This window comes from Cetorhinus maximus, unplaced genomic scaffold (genome assembly GCF_964194155.1).
Source record: "Cetorhinus maximus unplaced genomic scaffold, sCetMax3.hap1.1 HAP1_SCAFFOLD_2109, whole genome shotgun sequence".
Lineage (NCBI taxonomy): Eukaryota > Metazoa > Chordata > Chondrichthyes > Lamniformes > Cetorhinidae > Cetorhinus > Cetorhinus maximus.
The window spans coordinates 18222-34662 of record NW_027598048.1 but is presented as its reverse complement, the minus strand read 5'-3'; the positions used below and the strand labels follow the sequence as shown (position 1 = coordinate 34662).

Here is a 16441-nt window from a genome sequence, read left to right as displayed (position 1 = left end):
ATAGCACAGAAAGGGGCCACGTGCCCTGTGGTGAATATGTAGAATTATTTAAGTGTCTGTATCACAGTGTGATGCCTGTGATAGACACATAATAGCCACAAATCCTTTATATACATATTACATCAGGCAGCAGCTTTAGACCATAGTCACATCTTTACAGGGATCCTGATAGTTAATCTGTGCCTTTACCTGCACATTGTTCATTTCAACAGTTCCAGAGCTAACAACTTGGGATTCATTCCAAGTGGTGCTCAGTTCCTTTGTTGGATTTATCTTATTACTCAGAGGCACCGAGACAAATATGTTGTCCGCAAACAGTTGCTTATCCATCTTGAAGTCAAACCTATCCAATGGGGCATGTTCAATCTTGCACAGGGTGTCCTCTGTGTCACTGTTGTAAGCTGGGCCCATTCCCAGGGAGAACCCATCGGGGTCGAAGAAGCCACAGTCACTGCTGCCAAGCTCAGCATCATCTGTCTGTATGGACTTGTGTGACTTGGGCTTGGGCACGTCGTCACCAGGGTTTCCGCACGGCTCCACTTTTCTAAAGCAGTAGCGAGCCAGCATGCTGATGAAGAACATCTCGACGATGACTGCGTAATTGAAAATTACTGCGAGAGACACAGGAGCAGAGAGTTACAGATGGAATAGGAAAGAGGGTAAGTGCTTTAGGCTTCTCAAACTATTCTTCTCACAGACTATGTACTCAGTCGATCAAGGGGTCAACTCAAACCAAACCCACACAACCCAACCCAATACAATCCAACACAACTCAAACCAACCCAACAAAGCCCAACCCAACCCAACACGACCCAACCAAATCCAACACAACTCAACCCAACATAACCCAACCAAATCTATTACAACTCAAACCAACCCAACAAAGCCCAACCCAACCCAACACAATCCAACCAAATCCAACACAACCCAAACCAACACAACCCAACCCAAACCAACACAATCCAACCAAATCCAACATAACCCAAACCAACACAACCCAACCCAAACCAACAAATTCCATCCAAATCCAACCCAACCCAACCAAATCCAACACAGCCCAACTCAACACAACTCAACCAAATGTAACCCAACTCAACACAACCCAACCCAAATCAACCCAACCCAACACAACACAACCCAAACCAACCAAATGTAACACAGCCCAACCCAACTCAACACAACCCAACCCAACCAAATACATCACAGCCCAACCCAAACGAACCAAATCCAGCACAACTCAAACCAACACAACCCAACCCAACCAAATCCATCACAGCCCAACTCAAATGAACCAAATCCAACACAACTCAAACCAACACAACACAACCCAACCCAACACAACACAACACAACCAAACCCAACACAAACCAATCCAACACAACCCAATCCAAATCAACACAACCCAACCCAACTCAACACAACCCAACCCAACCAAATCTAACACAACTGAACCCAAATCAACAAAGTCCGACTCAACCCAACTCATCTCAACCTAACTCAGCCCAACTCAATTCAACACAACCCAACTCAACACAAACCAACTCAACCCAAATCAACTCAATTCAACCCAACTCAATTCAACACAACACAACCCTATTCAATTCAACGTAACCCAACTCAACACAATCCTACTCAACTCAACTCAGCTCAGCTCAACACAACCTGACACAACCCTACTCAACTAAACCCAACTTAAACCAAACCATCCCAACTCAAACCAAACCCACACAACCTAACCCAACTCAAATCAACTCAACCCAACCCAACCCAACCCAAACCACCTCAACTCAACACAACATTATACAACCCATCAAAGCCCAACTCAATCCAACTGAACCAAACTCAACCCAACACAACCCAATCCCAAATCTACCCAGTACAACTGGACATGCACTATACCTTAAGGTAAATCAGGCAAACTTCCTAAATACCCTGAGGACAAGGTTTGTATTTAGAGAGTGCAAGCATTTCTCTTGGGATGCTCCCAAAGTGCTTCACCTATAATAAACTATGGTAAAGGTATACACAGCAGCCATTGTGCACACAGAGGGAGCGATTACCAATGAAAATTTGGCCCTGAGCCACATAAGGAGAAACTGGGGTCAGGTGACCAAAAGCTCGGTCAAAGAGGTTGGTTTTAAGGGGGAGAGATAGAGAGAGACGGAGAGGTTTGGGTGGGGGGGGGGGGGCACTTCCAGCACCCCAGGCAGCTGAAGGCATGTCGCCAATGGTGGACCAATAGAGTTGGCGGATGCTCAAGAGACCGGAATTGGAGGAGCGCAGAGATCTCGGAGGGTTGTAGGAGGTAATACAGGGAAATGGCGGGGTGAGGGGATTTGAAAACAGGGATGAGAATTTTTAAATCGAGGTGTTGCTGGACTGGGAGCCAGTGTAGGTCAATGAGTAGACAGAGGCGATGGGTGAATGGGACTCAGAGTGAATGGCTGACACCGACAATTGAGATCTTGGGTTTATGACATATCCATCCCCCGCTGGTAACATTTTTCAGTCTTGCTTTGCATCAAATCACTTTATATCATCTTGTCTTTCCAAATTCAGCAATGCCCTGTGCTTTTGGGGGCGGGGGGGCAGTGACGGCGAATCATTGCACCCCACAACCCTCCCCCCACCCACCACCCTCCCAACACATCCATTCCTCAGCCTGGTTTCCCTTGAACTTGCAGGTTGAGTCGGTAGTTAGGAAGGCAAATGCAATGTTGGCATTTATTTCAAGAGGACTAGAATATAAAAGCAGGGATGTGCTGCTGAGGCTTTATAAGGCTCTGGTCAGACCACATTTAGAATATTGTGAGCAATTTTGGGCCCCGTATCTCAGGAAGGATGTGCTGGCCCTGGAGAGAGTCCAGAGGAGGTTCACGAGAATGATCCCAGGAATGAAAGGCTTAACATATGAGGAACGTTTGAGGACTCTGGGTCTATACTCGATGGAGTTTAGAAGGATGAGGGGGGATCTGATTGAAACTTACAGAATACTGAAAGGCCTGGATAGAGTGGACGTGGGGAAGATGTTTCCATTAGTAGGAGAGACTAGGACCCGAGGGCACAGCCTCAGAGTAAAGGGAAGACCTTTTAGAACAGAGATGAGGAGAAACTTCTTTAGCCAGAGAGTGGTGAATCTATGGAATTCATTGCCACAGAAGGCTGTGGAGGCCAGGTCATTGAGTGTATTTAAGACCGAGATAGATAGGTTCTTGATTGGTAAGGGGATCAAAGGTTACGGGGAGAAGGCGGGAGAATGGGGTTGAGAAACTTATCAGCCATGATTGAATGGCGGAGCAGACTCAATGGGCCGAATGGCCTAATTTCTGCTCCTATGTCTTATGGTCTTATGGTCTAAGATCAAAGCCAGCGTTGACGGTGGACTTACTCTGAGAGCGCATTTCAACCGAGAAGGGAGGGAAACAGGGGATTACGTTGAGGGCCCCCATGGTCTCCAGAATGCCACTCTGCAGTCCGAACAGCACCAGGACCACAATGATGCAGATGAACTTCCCCTGGAGGCTGTAGCCATGAAGCGAACTCTTGGTGGCCTTGTAGTACAAGAGGTAGCCATAGAATGAGAGGAACGTGGACACGCCAATGATGATGTTGACGTAGGAGTTGGGGTTGATGAAAGCGACCTGCAAATGTTAGAGAAATGTCACATCACATGTTCCATGCAGTACCCCCCTTCCCCGCCCCCCCCGCACCCCAATCCCCCGGAACCACCTTCCATCTCATTGCCCTTGTCCAATCCATTTTGATATACAAGACCAGTTCAGACCAGCACTCTTCATTCCCAGTTTTTACTGGTGTTCCATTTTAAGGTATACAAGACCAGTTCGGACCAGCGCTCTTCATTCCCAATTTTTACTATTTGTTTGTTCTGGGTCAGCTGCCCTCCACTTTGAGACCCCCCCTCTGACACTCTATCCCTCTCTACTCTCTCTCTTCACCAGCCATACCCTCCTCTCTTTCATGTTGTCCCTTCTATAACCCTCTGCTAGGTAGCTGGGTGCACATTCTCTCTGATGGGCTCTTATCTGAGGTGTTTTATGAACCTGAAGACGGTGAGAATGATGGATTGCTGTTGTACAGTCATCCTCAGTCCTCCTCTACCAATAGAACTGCTTCATCTTGCCATTCTTTATACACATAGCCTTCACAAAATCAACCTTACATCCTCCTAACTGCTTCATGACTATGTGAAATTTAACCCCGTGCTGTACCTGTCCTGGGAGTGTTTGATGGGGACGGTGCAGAGGGAGCTTTACTCTGTATCTAACCCCGTGCTGTACCTGTCCTGGGAGTATTTGATGGGGACGGTGTAGAGGGAGCTTTACTCTGTATCTAACCCCGTGCTGTACCTGTCCTGGGAGTGTTTGATGGGGACGGTGTAGAGGGAGCTTTACTCTGTATCTAACCCCGTGCTGTACCTGTCCTGGGAGTGTTTGATGGGGACGGTGTAGAGGGAGCTTTACTCCGTATCTAACCTCGTGCTGTACCTGTCCTGGGAGTGTTTGATGGAGACGGTGTAGAGGGAGCTTTACTCTGTATCTAACCCCGTGCTGTACCTGTCCTGGGAGTGTTTGACGGGGACGGTGTAGAGGGAGCTTTACTCTGTATCTAACCCCGTGCTGTACCAGTCCTGGGAGTGTTTGATGGGGACGGTGTAGAGGGAGCTTTACTTTGTATCTAACCCCGTGCTGTACCTGTCCCGGAAGTAAGCAGGGACTCTATAGAGAGGGACGGTCTGTCTTGGGGATTTGAAGGAATACTTACATCTCCATAATCGTACTTCTCATCTGCCCACAGCACCAGTAAGACGAAGAAGAGAATTGTTCTGACAACAGATAACTGGAACACAGCCGCTGTCATCCATCTCAGGTTCAAACTGCAGAAGAAAAGCAACATCTTGTTACCTCAGATGTCCGACATTGTACATCTGCAAAACCACCTCCATCTCCCTAGTGTCGCCTGACTTCGCCGCTGCCTGAGCTCATCGGCTGCAGAAACCCTCGTCCACGCCTCCGTTACCTCCAGACTCGACTATTCCAATGCATTCCTGACTGCTGTCCCACACGCTACTCTCCGTAAACTTCAGCTCATCCAAAACTCTGCTGTCCCCATGTTCGAACTTGCACCAAGTCCCGTTCACCCCTCACCCCGACCCCCACCACGTGCTCGCTGACCCACACTGGCTCCCGGTCCGGAAACCCCTCCATTTTAAAATGTGCAACCTTGTTTTCAAATCCCTCCATGTCCTCCTCCTCCCCTCCCTATCTCTGTAACCTCCTGCAGCCCCTACAATCCTCCCTATCTCTGTAACCTCCTCCAGCCTCTACACCCCTCCCTATCTCTGTAACCTCCTCCAGCCCCTACACCCCTCCCTATCTCTGTAACCTCCTACAATCTTCCGAGATCTCTGCACTCCTCCAATTCTGGCCTCTTGAGTATCCTCCGATTCCCATCGCTCCACCACTGGCGGCCGGGCCTTCAGCTGCCTGGGGCCCTAAACCCTGGAATTATCTCCCTAAATCTCTGCGCCTCTCTTTCTCTCTCTCTCCCTCTCTCCCTCCCTCCTCTCCCCCAAATCTCTCTCTCTGTCCCTCTCCCACTCCTTCTCCCTCTCTCTTTGTCTCTCCCCATCTCCCTCCCTCTCTCTCTGCCTCTCCCCTTCTCCCTCTCTCTCTCCATTCTCTTCCCCTCCTCTCTCTCGGTCTCCCTCCTCTCCCCCTCCCTCTCTCTCCCTCTCTGTTTCTCCCCCTCTCTCTGTCTCTCCCCCTCCCTCTCTCTCCCTCTCCACCCTCTCTCTCTCCCTCTCTCTCTGCTCTCTCTCCCTCCGCTCTCTCACTCCCCCTCGCTATCTCTCCCTCCTCTCCCTCGTTCTCCCTCTCTCTCTTTCTCCCTCTCTCTCTCTCTCTTTCTCTCTCTCTCTCTGTCTCCCCCCCTCTCTCTCTCCCCCTCGCTCTCTCTCTCTTCCCCTCTCCCTCTTTCTCTATCCCTCTCTCTCCCTCTCTCTCTCTGTCTCCCTCTCTCTCCTCCTCCCTCCCTCTCTCTCTCCTCCTCCCTCCCTCTCTCTCTCTCCCTCCCTCTCTCTCTCCCTCTCTCTCCCTCTGTCTCCCTCTCTCTCCCTCTGTCTCCCTCTCTCTCTCCTCCTCCCTCCCGCTCTCTCTCCTCCTTCCTCCCTCTCTCTCTCTCCCTCCCTCTCTCTCTCCCCCTCTCTCTCTCTGTCTCCCTCTCTCTCCCTCTCTCTCTCTCTCCTCCTCTCTCTCTCTGTCTCTCTCTCTCCCTCCCTCTCTCTCTCCCCCTCTCTCTGTCTCCCTCTCTCTCCCTCTCTCTCTCCTCCTCCCTTCCTCTCACTCACCGGTTTATGGAAATCATTGGGAAACAGCAGCAGCAACAACAGGGGAATGGGTTGGGGGAGACCTGCTGTCCAGCCAGCTGCTCCAGCATCTGCCCCTTCCCACCAAAGAAATCCGTGATCAGTCCGAGGAATTTCCACAGAGTGATGGAGTGATAGCTGCAAAATGGAGAGTATCTGGATGAATAAAGACAAGCCTGGGGCAGAGAATGGAGGAGCTAGACACTGGAATTGACCCCCAGGGACATGAGGACATGAGTAGGTAGGAACAGGGAGAGGCATTTGGCCCCTCCAACCAGTGTCGTCATTCACATACATTGAGAGGGTCAAGTGGACCTGCCTCACAACCCACCTCATCCACCAGAGAGCAAATTATATACCAACATGGTGCCATGATATGATGGGAGTGAATGGGAAGGCGTTTGGGTCCATTGGGACTGTGCACAGTGGGAGTGAACGGGAAGGGGTTTGGGTCCATTGGGATTGTGTACAGTGGGAGTGAACGGGAAGGGGTTTGGGTCCATTGGGATTGTGTACAGTGGGAGTGAACGGGAAGGGGTTGGGGTCCATTGGGATTGTGTACAGTGGGAGTGAACGGGAAAGGGTTTGGGTACTTTGGGATTGTGTACAGTGGGAGTGAACGGGAAGGGGTTTGGGTCCATTGGGATTGTGGACAGTGGGAGTGAGTGGGAAGGGGTTTGGGTCCATTGGGATTGTGGACAGTGGGAGTGAACGGGAAGGGGTTTGGGTCCATTGGGATTGTGTACAGTGGGAGTGAACGGGAAGGGGTTTGGGTCCATTGGGATTGTGTACAGTGGGAGTGAACGGGAAGGGGTTTGGGCCCATTGGGATTGTGTACAGTGGGAGTGAACGGGAAGGGGTTTGGGTCCATTGGGATTGTGTACAGTGGGAGTGAACGGGAAGGGGTTTGGGTCCATAGGGATTGTGTACAGTGGGAGTGAACGGGAAGGGGTTTGGGTCCATTGGGATTGTGTAGAGTGGGAGCGAATGGGACGGAGTTTCATGCCTTTGAACTCAATCTGTTGGAGATGACGAATGTTCCACCGGGATTTATTCCCTGGAATACTTACATGGACGCAACAAAACTGCAGAGGGAAGCCGATCTGGGGATATACATCCCAATCAGAGAGGTGACTGCAAATACCTGCAAGCAGAAATAGATGGAAGATTATTCAGCCTTCAGCTTAGCTGCTCCAGCTCTGTGCCCCACTGCTTTTGAAGGAGAAGCATACTGTCACTCTGCATCTGATACCGAGCAATATCTGCTAACCAGGAGATAGAGGGAATTGTATAGACTGACAGCTCATCTAGGGGGAGGAGCTCCGCTATATAGGATCCTGAAACGGGGGGAAGGGATCCACTGTGCAGGATTCTTAACAGAGGAAGGGATCCACTATCCAGGGCCCATAAAAGGCAGAAGGGATCCACGATGCAGGATTCCAAATCAGGGGGAGGGGGATCCACTTTGGAGGAGTGCTGAACCAGAGGGAAGGGATCGACGATGTAGGATCATAACATGAAAGGAGGGGATCCACTAAGCAGGATCCTGAACTTGAGGGGAGACGGAGGGAGGGGAGACGGAGGGAGGGGAGACGGAGGGAGAAGAGACGGAGGGAGAAGAGACGGAGGGAGAAGAGACGGAGGGAGAAGAGACGGAGGGAGAAGAGACGGAGGGAGAAGAGACGGAGGGAGAAGAGACGGAGGGAGGGGAGACGGAGGGAGGGGAATGAGGGAGAAGAGACTGAGGTAGGGGAGACTGAGGTAGGGGAGACTGAGGGAGGGGAGACGGAGGGAGGGGAGACGGAGGGAGGGGAGACGGAGGGAGGGGAGACGGAGGGAGGGGAGACGGAGGGAGGGGAGACGGAGGGAGGGGAGACGGAGGGAGGGGAGACGGAGGGAAGTGAAAGAGGGGAAATTGAGGAAGGTATACTCAGGGAGATTGAAGCAGTAAGGCTGTGTTAGGGGTTCGGGTTGCAAGGAGACTGAGAGGGGGGAGTGGTCTCACCGGATAGATCCCCAGGATCCAGAAATTCAGACGCCTCCGTTTGGCACTCTTAAAATTCCGGAAGAAAAATCCCATCTCTTCCAGGAAAACGATGAGGATGACCAAGGTCAGGGCAGCGGGAATGATGAAAATCCATAGCTCGGACTTGATGGCTGGAAAACACAGTGTGAAAAACCGGAAACCTCATTTTGCCCCTCGACACTGCCGCACGGCTCAGTCAGATCGTCACTAAACTGTGCCTGAACCTCCTGCCTCCACCTTTACAACTCCCCACCCCCCCCCCCCCCCCCCGCCCCGATATCCAGACCCAGTTACCCAGCTCAGAACTGAGCACCTCACGATAGTCACTCTCAATTCGAAAGACGGACCCCTGCATTTACCTAGAGCCTTTCACCACCTCAGGACATCCCAGAACTCCTCTCAGCCAAATGAAGGCCTTTTTGATTTGACGTGTGCTCCCTGTTTGTAACGTGGGGAAACGCGGAAGCCAATTTGTGCACAGCAAGCTCCCATACCAACAGCCATCTGATAATGTCCCAGGTTAGCTGTTTTTAGTGATGCTGGTTGAGAGATAAGTATTGGCCCCAAGACACAGAGTAGAGCCCCATCCCAACAACATTGGCCATTCTCCAGTCCTCTGGGACCTCACCCGTAGCCAGTGAGGATACAAAGATTTCTGCCAAGGCCCCAGCAATCTCCTCCCTTGCCTCCCTCAGTACTCTGGGATAGATCCCATCTGGCCCTGGGGACTTATCCACCTAAATATTCTTCAAGACGCCTAACACCTCCTCTTTTTTGATCTCAACATGATCCAGGCTATCTACACACTCTTCCCTAGACAAATCGACCGCTAAGTCCTTCTCTTTGGTGAATACTAATGAGAAGTATTCATTTAGTATCTCTCTCATTTCTTCTGGTTCCACACACAGATTCCCACCTCTGTCCCTGAGTGGGCCTACCCTTTCCCTGGCTACCCTCTTGGTTTTTACATATGTATAAAAGGCCTTGGGATTTTCCTTAATCCTGGTTGCCAGTGACTTTTCATGACCCCTTTTAGCCCTTCTGACTCCTTGCTTAAGTTTCTTCCTACTTTCTTTATATTCTCCACGGGCTTCATCTGTTCCCAGCCTTCTAGCCCTTACAAATGCTTCCCTTTTCTTTTTGACTAATCTCACATATCCTTCATTATCCAAGGTTGCCATGCTTATCCTTCATCCTAGCAGGAACATGCCAGTCCTGAATTCTTATCAACTGACCCACATGTCAGTTGTTGATTTGCCCTCAAACATCCGCCTCCAGTCTAGATTCCTCGGTTCCTGCCTAATATTGTTATAATTAGCCTTCCCCCAATTAAGCACCTTAACCCGAGGACTCCTGTTATCCTCATCCACCAGCACCTTGAAATTTACTGAATTATGGTCACTTTTCCCGATATGCTCCCCTACTGAATCTTCGACCTCCTGGCCGGGTTCATTCCCTAATACCAGGTCCAGTATTGCCCCTTCCCTAGTTGGACTATCTACATATTGTCTCAGGAAGCCCTCCTGGATGCACCTGACAAATTCTGCACCATCCAAACCCCTAGCACTAAGTGATTCCCAGTCAGGGAAAGTTAAAATCACCCACCACAACAACCCTATTGCTTTTACATCTTTCCAAACTCTGCCTACATAACTCTTCCTCAATCTCCCGCCGGCAATTGGGAGGCCTATAGTAAACCCCCAACATTGTGACTGCACCCTTCCTATTCCGGAGCTCTACCCATATTGCCTCGCTGCATGAGCCCACCGAGGTGTCCTCCTGTCGTACAGCTGTGATATTCCCCTTAACCAGCAGTGCAACTCCCCCACCTCTTCTACATCCCTCTCTATCCTGCCTGAAACATCTAAATCCTGGAACGTTTATCTGCCAATCTTGTCCATCCTTCAACCAAGTGTCTGTAATAGCAATAACATCATAGTCCCAAGTACTAATACAAGCTCTAAGCTCATCTGCCTTGCCTGTTATACTTCTCGCATTGAAACAAATGCATTTCAGACCCCCAGTCCCACTGTGTTCAGTAATTTCTCCCTGCCTGCCCTTCCTCCTAGTCCTACTGGCCATATTCACTGGTTCCCAATCATTTATTTCACCTGCTGACCTATTGCTCTGGTTCCCACCCCCCCTGCCATACTAGTTTAAACCCTCCCGAGTGACACTAGCAAACCTCGCAGCCAGGATATTGGTGCCCCTCCAGTTTAGATGCAACCCCTCCTTCTTGTACAGGTCCCACCTGCCCCGGAAGAGATCCCACTGACCCAGATATCGGAAACCCTCCCTCCTACACCATCTGTTCAGCCACGTGTTCAGCTGCACTATCTTCCTATTCCTAGCCTCACTGGCACGTGGCACAGGGAGTAATCCTGAGATTAACCCTCTGCCTAACTCCCTGAACTCCCGCTGCAGGACCTCGTCACTCTTCCTGCCTATGTCGTTAGTACCAATGTTACCACAACCTCTGGCTGTTCTCCCTCCCCCTTCAGAATGTCCCGTACCCGATCAGAGACATCCTGGACCCTGGCACCAGAGAGGCAACATACCATCCTGGTGTCTCTTTCACAACCACAGAAGCGCCTATCTGAGCCCCTGACTATAGAGACCCCTATGACAATTGCTCTTCTGTGCTTTGACCCCCCTGCTGAACAACAGAGACAGCCGTGGTGCCACTGCTCTGGCTACTGCTGTTGTTTTCCCCTGATAGGCCATCCCCCCCAACAGTATCCAAAACAGTATACCTGTTAGAGAGGGGGACAGTCACAGGGGATTTCTGCACTGACTGCCTGCCCCTTCTAGCGGTCACCCATCTATCTGTCTGTACCTTGGGTGTGACCACGTCTCCAAAACTCCTGTCAATGACGCTTTCCGCCACCTGAATGCTCCTAAGTGCATCCAACTGCTGCTCCAACCGATCCATGCGGTCTGTGAGGAGCTGCAATTGGGGACACTTCCTGCAGATGTAGTTGTCCAGGACACTTGAGGCAGTGACCGTGGGATTTTTACACCCACCTGAAAGGGCAGACGGGGGCCTTGGTTTAATGTCTCATCCCAAAAGATGGCATCTCTGACAGTGCGGCACTCCCCAGTACTGACCCTCCGACAGTGCGGCACTCCCTCAGTACTAACCCTCTGACAGCTCGGTGCTACCTCAGTACTGACCATCTGACAGTGTGGTGTTCCCTCAGTACTGACCCTCCGACAGTGTGGTGCTCCCTCAGCACTGACCCTCCGACAGTGCGGCGCTCCCTCAGCACTGACCCTCCAACAGCGCGGTGCTCCCTCAGCACTGACCCTCCAACAGTGCGGTGCTCCCTCAGCACTGACCCTCCAACAGTGCAGCGCTCCCTCAGCACTGACCCTCCAACAGCGTGGTGCTCCCTCAGCATTGACCCTCCAATTGTGCGACACTCCCTCAGTATTAGGGAGAAGTGACCAAAAGCTTGGTCAATGAGGTTGGTTTTAAGGAGCGTCTTGAAGGAGAAGAGAGAGAGAGGGAGAGCTTAAGGAAGGGATTTCCAGAGCTTAGGGGCCCAGGCAGCTGAAGGCACGGCCGCCAATGGCGGAGCGATGGGAATCGGCGGATGGTCAAGAGGCTGGAATTGGAGGAGCGCAGAGATCTCAGAGGGTTGTAGGAGGTTACAGAGATAGGGAGGGTTGTAGGGGCTGGAGGAGGTTACAGAGATAGGGAGGGTTGTAGGGGCTGGAGGAGGTTACAGAGATAGGGAGGGTTGTAGGGGATGGAGGAGGTTACAGAGATAGGGAGGGTTGTAGGGGATGGAGGAGGTTACAGAGATAGGGAGGGTTGTAGGGGCTAGAGGAGGTTACAGAGATAGGGAGGGTTGTAGGGGCTGGAGGAGATTACAGAGATAGGGAGGGTTGTAGGGGATGGAGGATGTTACAGAAATAGGGAGGGTTGTAGGGGCTGGAGGAGGTTACAGAGATAGGGAGGGTTGTAGGGGCTGGAGGAGGTTACAGAGATAGGGAGGGTTGTAGGGGCTGGAGGAGGTTACAGAAATAGGGAGGGTTGTAGGGGCTGGAGGAGGTTACAGAGCTAGGGAGGGTTGTTGGGGCTGGAGGAGGTTACAGAAATAGGGAGGGTTGTAGGGGCTGGAGGAGGTTACAAAGATAGGGAGGGTTGTAGAGGCTGGAGTAGGTTACAGAGATCGGGAAGGCATAAGGAGGCCATGGAGGGATTTGAAACAAAGAAGAGAATTTTAAAACTGAGATATTTCTGGACCGGGAGCCAGTGTGGATCTGTGAGCATGGTGGGGTGATGAGTGAATTTTCACAGTGTAGAAGGAGGCCATTCGGCCCATCATGTCTGCACTGGTTCTCTGAGCATTTTAACTTTATGTCAATCTCCTGCCTTTTCCCCATAACCCTGCACATTGTTTCTATTTAAATAATCATCCAATGCCTCAATTGAGTCTGCACTTCCAGGCAGTGTATTCCAAACCCTAACTACTCGCTGTGTGAAAAAGTTTTCCCTCACCTCGCATTTGTTTCTTTTGCAAAACACTTTAAAACTGTGCCCCCTGTTTCTCAATCCATTTATGAGTGGGAACAGTTTCTCCCTGTCTACTCTGTCCAGGCCCCTCATGATTTTGAAAACTTCTTTCAAGTCTCCTCTTAGCCTTCTCCTCGCCAAGGAAAACAGTCCCAACTTCTCCAATCTATCCTCATAACTGAAGTGTCTCATCCCTGGAACCATTCTCATAAACCTCTTCTGCACCCTCTCCAACGTGTACACATCCTTCCTATAGCGTGGCACCCAGAACTGTACACAATACTCCAGCTGAGGTCTAACCAGTGTCTTATATAAGTTCATCATCACCTCCCTGCTCTTGTACTCTATGCCCCTATTAATAAAACCTAGAATACTGTATGCTTTAGAAACAGCTCTCTCTACCGGTCCTGCCACCTTTAACGACTTACGTAGATATATAACCAGGTCTCTATGCTCCTGCACACCCTTCAGAATAGTATCCTTTATTTTATGCTGTCTCTCCATGTTCTTTGTACCAAAATGAATCACCTCACACTTCTCCGCACTGAACTTCATCTGCCATCTATCTGCCCACTCCACCAATGTGTCAATGTTCTTTTGAAGTTCTACACTGTCCTCCCTCACAGTTTTCAATTCTCCCCAGTTTTTTCTCATCCGCAAACTTTGAAATTGTCCCCTGCACACCAAGATCGAGATCATTAATATATATCAGGAAAAGCAAGGGTCCCAGTACTGATCCCTGGGGAACTCCACTACAAACCTTCTTCCAGCCTGAAAAATATCCATTCACCATTACTTGCTGTTTCCTATCCCTCAGCCAGTTTCGTATCCATGTTGCTCCTGTCCCTTTTATTCCATGACCTATAACTTTCCTCACAAGTCTGTTGTGTGGCACTATATTGAACACCTTTTGGAAGTCCATATACACCACATCAACGGCCTTGCCCTCATCAACCATCTCCGTTACCTCCTCAAAAAAACTCCAGCAAGCTAGTTAGACACGATTTTCCCTTAACAAATCCATGCTGACTCTTCTGAATCAATCCACGTTTTTCCATCTGTCTATCTAGGAATGCTTGTCTCTCACTGCCCCTTACACGACCACTATCCCAGTCTATATACGGGTAATTAAAGTCCCCCTATTATAATTATGATGTTTACACTTCTCTGTGTAATTTCCTTGCAGATTTGTTCCTCTATATCCTTCCCACTAGCTGATGGTCTACATATTACCTCGAGCGATGTAATTGCACCCTTCTTATTCCCGCCAAATCGATTCTGTCCTTGAATTCCTCTGACACATCCTCTTTCTCCAGTACTGCAATACTCCTCCTTAACCAAAAACGCCACCCCCTCCTCCCTTTCTTTCTCTTTCGGCGCGAGTTAGGACAGACAGGGGGTGGTGGGGGTGGGTGTGGCAGCAGAGTTTTTGGATGAGCTGCAGTTGACGGAGGGTAGAACGTGGGAGAGCGGCCAGGAGTGGGTTCGAACGGCCGCGTCCGGAGGAGGTGACGGAGGCGCGGACGAGGGTTTCGGCAGTCGATGAGCGGAGTGGAGCAGAGTCGCGCGATGTTACGGGGTTAACATCCAGCTGTTGGGTTCCGGGTGGGGGGGTGCTGGACACTACGGTGATTCTCACGGCCGCCTGGACTCAGGATGGCGCCTGCTGCTCCCTTGTAATAGAATTTTACAGCGCGGGGGTGGGGGGAGGAGGCCATTCAGCCCTTCATGCCTGTGCCGGCTCTTTGAAAGATCCATCCAATTCATCCCATTAACCCCCCCACCCTCTTTCCGCCTGTGAACCTTTCCCCTTCGAGTATTTCTCCAATTCCCCCCCTTTTGAACGTTCCTATTGAATCTGCTTCCACCGCCCTTTCAGGCAGCGCCTTCCAGATCACAACAACTCGCTGGGTCAAAAACATTCTCCTCATCTCCTCCCGCCTCTGGATCTTTTACCGATTCTCTTCAATCTGTGTCCCCCACCCCCTCTGGTTACTGACCCTCCCGCCACTGGAAACAGTTTCTCCTCATTCATTCGATCCAAACCCCCCCCCTCGTGATTCTGAACGCCTCAATTCAATCTCCCCCTTAACCTTCTCCGCTCTAAGGAGAACAATCCCGGCTCCTCCAAACACTCCACATGAACTGACCATCCCCTCATCCCCGGGAAACCGTCCTGGTCAACCTCCCTCCCTCCGCCCCGAGTCCGAGGGCCTCCTCGGACATCCCTCCTGAGGCGCGGGACCCGCGATCCGCTCTCGGGGCCTCACCTCTGAAGAAGTCGCCCGATATGGGGAATTCTCTGTCCGACAGGGAGCAGTTGAACGGTTTGGAGTTCATCCTGGAATCGCAGCTGAGGCGGTGGGTGGGAGGGGAGGGGAGGTGGTGGGGGTTGTTGAGGGAGGTTCCGGCGAGCGTCGGAGAAGGATTCAGGATGTGTCCCAGTTCTAGAGGTTTGCTGCTGGGGATGCCAGCGAGCTCTCCTTTCCCTGAGTCAATGATTGACAGGCCGCAGGCAGGTACGGACCACGCCTGTCGCCTTGACCTTTGAACTGTCTCAGGGTAACCGATGCCAGATCCCTGGATGCAGCAGCAAAATCTTTAAAGGGATATTCCCTCAAATTCGCAACCTGCCGGACAAATAATAATTCCCGGCGCTGCCACGGCAGAGTTTGTGGCCTCACCCGGCCATCGCCCCACCTCGTTCCACCCCCTCACCCCTCTCCCCCGGTGCGGGGCCCACCGCCAGCCCCGCCTGCAGTCTGCTCTGGCTCTCTCACACGACCCGCAGCCCCTCAGGTGGACAAAGCCAGCCGGTGACCGGCATCCGGGCCTTGCTGGGCTTGGTAGCCAGGTTTCTCACCGGGGACCCCAGCCAATATCGATGCCTGTTCGCCCATACTCACACTGAATGATACAGACACACACACACACACACAGTCACACACACTGTCACACACACTGACACAGACACATAGTCACACACACACTGACAGACACCCACATTAACACAAACTGACGCAGACACACTCACACAGACTGACACACACACTCACACAGACTGACACAGACACACACACACACACACAGTCACACACACTGACAGACACCCACACTAACACAAACTGACACAGACACACCCACACTCACACAGACTGACACCCACACACACAGACTGACACACACACACAGAGTCACACACACTGACACAGACACACACACACGCAGTCACACACACTGACACAGACACACACACAGTCACACACTGACACAGACACACATAGTCACACAGGCTGACACAGACACCCACACTAACACAAACTGACACAGATACACCCACACTCACACAGACTGACACACACACTCACACAGACTGACACAGACACACACGGACTGACACAGATACAAACACACACACACAGACTGATACACACACAGACTGACACATACACACGCTCACACAGACTGACACACACACTCACACAGACTGACACAGACACACACACAG

General features: G+C 51.2%; 1 protein-coding gene across 1 annotated transcript; it reads right to left on the bottom strand.

Moving 5' to 3' along the window:
- Window positions 1-89: 89 nt before the first annotated feature.
- On the bottom strand, window positions 90-15273 carry LOC144676996 (organic solute transporter subunit alpha). The gene is made up of 7 exons (XM_078537260.1): window positions 15204-15273; window positions 8391-8542; window positions 7456-7529; window positions 6368-6523; window positions 4783-4894; window positions 3389-3641; window positions 90-611 (listed from the first exon to the last, which is right to left on the bottom strand). Exons 1-7 carry the CDS (start codon window positions 15271-15273, stop codon window positions 136-138), a joined length of 1293 nt encoding a protein of 430 aa, XP_078393386.1. The 3' UTR covers window positions 90-135.
- Between the last annotated feature and the right edge of the window lie 1168 nt (window positions 15274-16441).

Bases quoted from the DNA above. Each gene is read 5' to 3' on its own strand.
- LOC144676996 (XM_078537260.1), bottom strand. From the start codon at position 15,273: ATGAACTCCAAACCGTTCAACTGCTCCCTGTCGGACAGAGAATTCCCC. The intron at 6,524-7,455 runs GTAAGTATTCCA...TCCATTTTGCAG, and splicing joins TGCAGTTTTGTTGCGTCCAT to CTATCACTCCATCACTCTGT. The intron at 612-3,388 runs GTAAGTCCACCG...TGTCTCTCGCAG, and splicing joins GGTTGAAATGCGCTCTCAGA to TAATTTTCAATTACGCAGTC.